Genomic DNA, 7,887 nt, shown 5'->3' with positions numbered 1-7,887 from the left:
GTCTCATTTCTCGCTACTGGTTGCTTTTTTTTTCAGGAGAGGTGATATCCCATTTCAGCACGTGAACAGACAGCGTGACAGCTGCCCACAGCCCTTCTTCCTTTTACATTTCCCTTCTGCAGCTGCTCTCCCAAGAGTGCAGCAATTTGCAGTGGGTGAAACCCGCTGCGGGGGGGCTGAGGTTCTCACTGCATTTTGGGGATAGGAGGACTTGGTGCTCTCCATTCTGCACTGCTGCCAGCCCGGCAGCACACTGCTGAGCTTGGAGGGACCTCTGCTGCGAGCCCCAAGGACGGCACACCCCGGGGCCTAAGTGCAGCAGGGTTGTGCTGGGGACCCCACGGGCACAGAGGGGTCGTGAGCAGCATTTTGGGATGGAGAGCAGTGAGCGGTGCTCCCCCCGCGCTGGCCGCCTCCATGGGGACGTGGGGGTGACCCGCTGGGGTGCGGTGGCACCCAGGTGGCACGGGACACAGACACGCACACGCAGTGCGGAGATGGCCTTCAGTCACCGGGCAGAGCGGGAGAGCGCCGGCGGCACGGGGATGCGGGAGCTGCGCGGAGCCGGAGGAGCCGCGGCGGCTGAGATATGGGGGTGCAGAGGGCACAGCCCGCCCGTGCGCAGGGTGAGGCCGGCACTGCCCCGCTCCCCCCGCCGCTAATCCCGGGATCAGCCGCCTGCCTGCTGCCTTTGTGGGGCCGGCATTGCCCAAATTCCCCGGCCCTGCGCTCGGCGCAGCGGTGCTGCGGTGGCCTCTTTGGGGCACCTTTTGGGAACGGCGCCCTGCACGGTAACGCAGCCCCACGGGTGCGGGTGGCCGGGACGCAGCATCACTCCCAGATTTGGGTACCACCGGCACAAGGGCTGCCTTCGCTGCCTGCCCCGCTCCAGCATCCCCTATGGAGACCCGTCCCTGCCCCGCCGCACCGCACCGCACCGCCCCTCCCGCCCCAGTGCCGGGCGGGTTCCCGGTGCGGGTGCCCGCGGCTCGGAGCGGCGCGTGACCGCCTGCCGCCGCCTCCCGCTCCGCCGCAGAGCCCGGCCCGCACCGGCAGCGGCAGCGGCAGCGGCAGCGGCAGCGGCAGCGGCAGGTCAGCGGGGGCTGCGGCGGTACGGGCTTCGGGGCCTCCCCGGGCTGCGGCGGGCGGCGGCTGGCAGCCGGGGACGCGGCAAGGTGAACGGAGCGCGGCGGAGAGTGGCTGCCGGTACCGGGGAAACGGGGGATGGGGACACCGGGAGCGGGGACGCCGGGGATGCTGTGTTCGGGCAGCACAGGCACCATGGAGCATCAGCACCGGGGATGGGGACGTTGGGATGGGAACTGCCGGCACCAGGGCCGCTGCAAATGGGAGCGTTGGGAATGCGGGCTACTGGCACCGGGGACACCGGGAATAGGCCCAGCTGGGAAGCAGCCAGGAGCCACCCGGGATGGGGCACAGCTGGGCACAGGCCCCAGTGCAGGGAAACAGGGACAGTCCCCACCCCCAGGCAGCGTCACTCCCATTCACCAACCCCCTGTCCCCGCAGGGTGAAGGTGAAGGCTCACCATGGCTGCAGTGTGGCTCATCACCTGGGCGCTGCTCCTGGCTGACAGGGTCTCCACCATGGCTCAGGAGACACTGTCCCCAGATGAGACATCACAGCAGGGCAGGATACCCCTGCACGTCCCGTCCTGGGGGCACCTGGGGACACCTCCAGCCTGGGACGCATCGGGGGAGCTGAGTGGTGCTGGGAACATCGAGAGTGAGCACTGGAGAGGTGGCAGCCCTGTGCGCTGGTCTCAACTGCCACAGCTGGGCACTGTTACCAGGACACCTCGGGTGACAGGGGCAAGCCTGGCAGGTGACACAACCCTGGCTGTGGTAGAGGAGTCCTTCATTACCTGGCAAGGACGAGAGGCCGAAGGCCAGGACAGCCCTAGGGGGAAGACAGAGCTGCCTCACAGCTCCACACCAGAGATGCTTTCCCCCCAGGTGCCCCTGGACACGGGGCCACCCTGGGCAGGTCAGGGGACACTCCCATCTGAGCAGAGTGCATCCCTGCCAGCCAGCACTCCCAGCCCTCAGCCAACCATGTCCACCATTGCCCTGACCCCAGAGCCGGCAATGGGGACCGGAGCGGTCACAGCAGCCACGCACACTTGGGGACAGCCAGCAGCTGCGGGCAGCAGCAAGCAGGAATTATGGGGTCACCTCAGCACTGCTCCTGCCTCCACCCTGGGGGAGCACAGAGCCCCATTCCGTGGACTGTCACCCAAGATGGCACAGGAGGTGAGGGCTGAGACCTGGACCCGCCTGCTGTCTGCCCATCAGAGGAGCACACGCAGAGCCCCACTCAGCAATGCCACCACCGAGGATGTGGCACCTGCCAGGTCAACAAGACTGCGGGACCCCCAGCCCACCCTCAGCACCAGCATCACACCGCCGCCCATCTCCAGCACGTCCCCCCCCGGCATTCCTTATACAGGTAGGAGCTGGCAAGGTGCACGGACACCCCACAGTGATTGAGCCCTGGGTGCCAGCTGTCCTCTCTCTCACAGGGCTGCTCCCTGAGCAAGATGTCGGCTCCCCGCAGCGAGTCCGGGGCGCTGTGGGGCATGGCAGCATCCCCAATGCCACCGAGGTTACCGTGCCCACAGTGCGCCCCACAGCAGGAACACCATCCAGCACCAGGCGCTCAGGTGAGCTGCAATGTGGACAAGCACTGTCCCAGCATGGGATCCGGGGGGTGACCACCAGCTGGGCGAGGGGATGGCAGCTATCTTGGGCCGAGGTGCCACTTTCAATCAGGATTGTGCCTGGCGATGGCTCTAATCTACTGCCTATAGGGATTATCGCCGTTAGAGCCAGGCAGGAGGGGGCTTCCCTGTGGGGTCAGAGACAGTGCACTCAGTTGGAGCACTGGCCATCACAATAGACCCACATATGGGGCACCCCACTAACGAACCGCCCCCTCTCTACCTGCAGACGCCGCAGGGACACAGCCCCCTGCCGCCAGCAGCACCGCAGTGCCCTCAGCCACGTGGCGGCAGGGAGTGGTACGGGTGACGACGCAGCGCGCCCCATGGCGTCCCATGAAGCCGGAGCCCAGCAAGCCCCCCACGGAGCCCAGCATCTGTACGGGGGCTTCGTGTACTGCTGGGAGCTCCAACACGACAGCAGCGGGCTGGGCTGAGCTACGCCGTCCCCTTCGCGTCGCCTGGGCCGTGCACGCCTACGTGGGGGCCGCGCTGTGCCTGCTGCTGGCGCTGGGCTGCATAGCGGGGCTGGGGGGAACCATCCTGCAGCGCCCACCCCACTGCGCCCTACTGCTGGGCACCGCGGGGCTGCTGCTGGCCGCCAGCCTGCTGCGGGGCACCTTCCTGCTGCTGGATCCCTATGGGGCGCGGGGCCGGCTGCCGCACCGCTGCGTGCTGCTGCTCTGCTCCGTGCCCTTCACGCTGCTGCTGGCAGCCTTCGCTCTGCTGCTGGGCCGCCTGCAGCGCGTGGCACAGCTCTGCCTGCTGCCCCCCTCCCTGGGGGGGCTGCCCGCGCTCGGGGTCGCGGCCGTGCTGCAGTGCCTCGCCCCCGTGGCGGCCGATCTGCTGTGGCCACGATGGGGTTTAGGCGCAGGGTTAGCGCTGCACGGGGTGGGCTGCGCGTTCGCCACACTGCTGCTGCTGGGGGGGCTGCGGGGCGGCTGGCGGGGGACCCGTCGCGAGGGGCTGCGATGCGGGGCGCGGGCGCTGCTGGCGGCGGGGCTGCTGGGGGTGCCGTGCTGCGCGCTGCAGCTGCTCAGCGCCGCGTGGCTGCGGGGCGGCGTGGGCCCGGCCGGGCGCTGCGGGTGGCCCTGCTGGGCGGCAATGGGATGGATGCGGGCGGGAGAGGCGGGCGTAGGGCTGGCGGTGCTGCTGGGGGCGGCCGAGCCGCTGTGGCGGGGACGGAGGGAGGAGGCTGTGGGACACTCGTGCTGGGCCAAAGCCGTGCGGTACTTCTGCGCCGGGCGCAAGGCCCAAGCGCCCGAATACCCCAACAACTGCTACGAGCACGCGCCCACCGGAGACATCTCCAAGAGCCTCATCCGCAACCCGGCCGAGCAGCTCCCGCTGCGGGCGCTGAAGGACAGCAACGCGGCCGCGGCTGCGGGGACACCGGGCCTCAGCCCCAAGTGCCCCAACGTGGCGGTGGCAGCCATCCGCGAGCACGGCTCCTCGGCCTCGCTGGGGGAACTGGTCTTCCGCCCGCCGTCCCCCATCGACCTGCGGCGCAGCATCGACCAGGCGCTGTGCCGCCGGCACCTGCTGCGTGAGGGGCTGTTCGGGCGGCCGCGCCGCGGCTCCGGGGCCTCCATCCGCACCTTTGAGCCCCAAGCCAGCATGGCGCGCTGCAGCTCCCTGACCGAGCTGCCCCGCGGAGAGGCCGACGTGTCCGTCAGCTCCATGGAGAGCTTCTCGCTGAAGATCAGCTGGAACCCGTGGCGGCACGGCCTGTCCTCGCCCGACAGCTTGCCGCTGGAGGAGGCGCCCAGCCGGGCGCAGCTGCTGGCCCACCAGGAGACCCCCCCGGCCCTGCAGCCCCCCGGCTCCGAGCCCGAGGCGCGGCGCAGCTTCCTGGCGCTCAGCAGGCAGGTGGACGCCCGCAGCCTCTCCAGCGACACCATTGAGCTCTGAGGTGTCACCTCGCACAGCCACGTTCCCTCCTGCTGTGACCCTCAGCCAGCTCCGTTTGTGCCAAAAAAAGAGAAATAAAGTTTATGACCAACCAGAACGCCCCTGCGCCCACGCCCTGTGCCCCCCAGCAGCCATGGTGGGTGTGCAGAGCTTTAATTCCTGAGATACACACACAGATATGAGCACACCTCGACGGACGGACAGACCACGGACGAATGCGATGGCCACGTGCATGCATCCAGAGGGGTCCCCACAGGACCAGCGTTGGGCTGAGGGCCACTGCCACCCCCCAACCTTCCCACCCACACTCGCCCTGTCTGGGGACACAGGGGCTGGGGAGAGGAGGCGCAAGGGCTCTACCCTGGGAACACGAGGAAGGGGATTTAGGGATGGGGAGCTGAGCTTGGGGTGGGGGGACCCTGCCCCCCCTTCTCCTCTCCCTGTCCTCCGTGCTGTGCTAGGAGGGGGGACCCCAATCCCTATGGCAGAGTGCCCCAACACGCGAGAGGTGGGGGGCAGCATGCTGTGCCCCCCCAGCAGCACTGCGCCTGTAGGACCCCACTTCTGCATAGGACAAGGCGGGGAGGACGAGGTCCCTACTCTTACCAGTGGGGGGGTACATGCAGGGCCCCACGCACAACCCCCCACCCACAGCTATCTGCCCTTCATGAAGCCATCCAGGACGCGGTCGCTGCGGTCAGACAGCCAATAGCCGGCCATGGCGGCCACAGCACCGATGAAGATGGCAGTGAACACCATGTCACCCTTGGCAGCCAGCGTGGCCAGGGCGCAGATCATCACCCCGAAAAACATCTGCTGCAGCACCACCACCTCATCATCCGTCACGTCGTCAAAGAATCCCTTCTCCGGGGCGTCTGCAAGGATGACAGTGGTGGGTGAGAGCATCCCTCCGTGCCCCCCTCCCCAAATCCATGCCATACCAGGGGGTTTGTCCTCCACACACTGCCCATCCCTGCGCACGTGGCCTGGGGCGCAGACGCAGCGATAGCCGCCCTCCGTGTTCTCGCACACCTCCTGCAGCCCCGTGCAGATGGGCTCCTCGCTGCTGGCGCACTCATCCACGTCTGCAGGGAGCACCCAGGTAGCAGCATGGGGGCACTGGGCACCACATCCCCCCTACAGGTGTGCCAAGAGCACTCACCCAGGCACTTGGCCCCATCCCGTCGGTAGCCCTTGTTGCACTTCTTGCAACGCGCCGGCCCTGCGCCCATGCAGCCGATGCAGGCAGTAGAGCAATCTGCGTTGTATTGAGGAGGAAACAGAAAGGAAGATGGGGGGCTGCCACAGCTGAAGGGGGCCACCCCACATTGCCACCCCATTGCTACCCCTCTGTCCTCACACCTCGGCACTCGTAGGAGCCCTCAGTGTTGACGCAAAACTGGTTGGCCCTGCAGTGTGCCATTTCCGTGCCGCACTCATCAATATCTGTGGATCAGAGGGAATGAACCCACGGCGCTCTCCCGGGACTCCCACCCCAATATCCAGCCCCACATCCCCATGCACCGACCGATGCAGCGGTGCTCGTGCAGCACCCAGCCCCTCTTGCATCGTAGGCAGCTGGAGTCCTCTGGTCCCGTGCAGCGCCCGCAGGCCGGGTAGCACTCTGCAAGGGTGGGCACAGGGTGGTGAGCACAAGGTAGTGGGCACAAAGAGGTGGGCACAAAGCCCTCAGTACAGCACAGCACGGTGCTTACCGGCACACAGCAGCTGGCTCTGGTTGCGTGATGCCTCATAGTAGCCATCTCCGCACTCGGCACAGAAAGGACCGCCATAGCCAGGGCTGCAGACGCACAGCCCGGTGCCACCCCGCGTCCCTTCTCCATCACAGCGCCCGTTGCCACTGCAGGGCTGCTGGGGGCCACCGGCACAGGCTGCGAGGACATAGGGGGGAAGGTGAGAACATGGGGCACCCCCCTTTCCATTCCCCTGTGCTCACTGCAGGACTCACGCAGGCAGTCGGGGCCGTAGGTGCCGGGTGGGCAGCACAGCGCCAGGCGCTCCATGCACAGCCACTGGAAGAAGTCGGGGTGCTGCTGTCGCCTGGGGACACACACACACACAATACTCAAGCCCTGTGTCCCCCTGTACCCCCTCCCTCAGCCCCGTGTCCCCCACTCACTCATGGAACCACCATTGCTCCACATGCTCCTCGCTGCGCTCCAGCAGCTGGTGGCAGGCAAAGTCCTGGGGGGGGCACACGCTCTCCAGTACCTCCAGCAGCCGTGTCTCACTGTGGGGTCATGCTGACGGTTACGGAGAGTCTCTGAGGGCTGTCCCCACAGTGCACACCAACTCACCTGTGCTTGTACTTGGCCAGCTTCTCCTCCTCCCAGGCCGTGTTGCCCCCACCGAAGCCTTCGTGCTCTGTTCGCTCCATTCCCTGGACATGCAGGGGGGGTGGCCCAGACACCGTAGGACCCCACAACTGAGCCCCCCCACCATGGATACAGCCCCCACAGGGTGACCCCCAGCCCAGTTCCCCAGGACTGTCCTCTCCTGCACTCCGTCATTCCCAGGCCATCCCCCTCCATCCCCCCAAAAGCCATATGACCTCTTGTGTCTCCCCCAGCCACATCACCCATCCCCTCCCAAAACCGTGTCTCTCCTCGTCCCCCTCCTCCACACCATGCCACCCTCCGTGCCCTCCACGCCGCCACCCCGTTCTTCCCCCTCCCAGCACCGCCTACATAATCCCCTTGTCATCTCCCCGTAAGATCCCAGCACAGGTTGTCAACCTCCTCCCCAAACATCACTAACGTGGCCTCCACCACCACGTCCCCCACCACCCCCATACACCCCCACCCCACCACCCCCGTGCTCCCCCTCCCCATCTCCCCGCCGTGCTGTCCTCCCCCACCCTTTCCCCCCCCGCCCCAGCTCCGCACCCTGCTGAAGCTCTCGGCGAGGCCACGGCAGGCTCGGCAGGGCTCGGCCCCGTCCCCCGGGGGGTCTCACTGCCCGCTGCCCCCAGGAGGACCCCCCGAGGAGCGCGGCCCCCAGCAGCGCGGCCCCGAGCCGGGCCCCCCCGCGCCCGCCCGGCAACCGCAGCAGCGCGGCCGCCAGGCGCCGCCGCGGCCCCATCCTCCAGCCCCGCCCCTCGGCGTGCGCCGCGCCCGCTGACTCAGCTCCCACCTCCCTCCGCCAATCGGCGCCGCGCGTCACGTCCCGCCCCTCCTCCCGCAGCCAATCCATACAGCCCTCCCGGAGCCGCCTTAAA

General features: G+C 67.8%; 2 protein-coding genes across 4 annotated transcripts; one reads left to right on the top strand and one right to left on the bottom strand.

The window, feature by feature from the left end:
- Positions 1 to 928: 928 nt before the first annotated feature.
- On the top strand, positions 929 to 4,746 carry PRRT3 (proline rich transmembrane protein 3). 3 transcript variants are annotated; one of them, XM_085235424.1, is made up of 4 exons: positions 929 to 1,092; positions 1,529 to 2,467; positions 2,541 to 2,681; positions 2,968 to 4,746. In XM_085235424.1, exons 2-4 carry the CDS (start codon positions 1,549 to 1,551, stop codon positions 4,647 to 4,649), a joined length of 2,742 nt encoding a protein of 913 aa, XP_085091550.1. In that variant the 5' UTR covers positions 929 to 1,092; positions 1,529 to 1,548; the 3' UTR covers positions 4,650 to 4,746. The 3 variants fall into 3 exon arrangements, with proteins under 3 accessions (XP_085091550.1, XP_085091549.1, XP_085091548.1); XM_085235423.1 differs by having other exon boundaries at positions 929 to 1,206; XM_085235422.1 differs by having other exon boundaries at positions 930 to 1,175.
- Positions 4,747 to 4,786: 40 nt separating this feature from the next.
- CRELD1 (CRELD disulfide isomerase 1) lies at positions 4,787 to 7,877 on the bottom strand. Its single transcript, XM_085235477.1, is given in 11 exon segments — positions 4,787 to 5,524; positions 5,591 to 5,734; positions 5,812 to 5,907; positions 6,012 to 6,095; positions 6,178 to 6,273; positions 6,365 to 6,541; positions 6,619 to 6,710; positions 6,790 to 6,900; positions 6,968 to 7,050; positions 7,556 to 7,616; positions 7,618 to 7,877. Coding segments are annotated over 11 exon segments (1,410 nt in total). The 5' UTR covers positions 7,863 to 7,877; the 3' UTR covers positions 4,787 to 5,303.
- Positions 7,878 to 7,887: the final 10 nt, after the last annotated feature.

The sequence above is a fragment of the Meleagris gallopavo genome, chromosome 14 (assembly GCF_905368555.1).
Source record: "Meleagris gallopavo chromosome 14, MGAL_WU_HG_1.1, whole genome shotgun sequence".
Classification (NCBI taxonomy): Eukaryota; Metazoa; Chordata; class Aves; order Galliformes; family Phasianidae; genus Meleagris; species Meleagris gallopavo.
The sequence above is the reverse complement of the archived record's forward strand: the minus strand, read 5'-3'. Positions and strand labels throughout refer to the sequence as shown.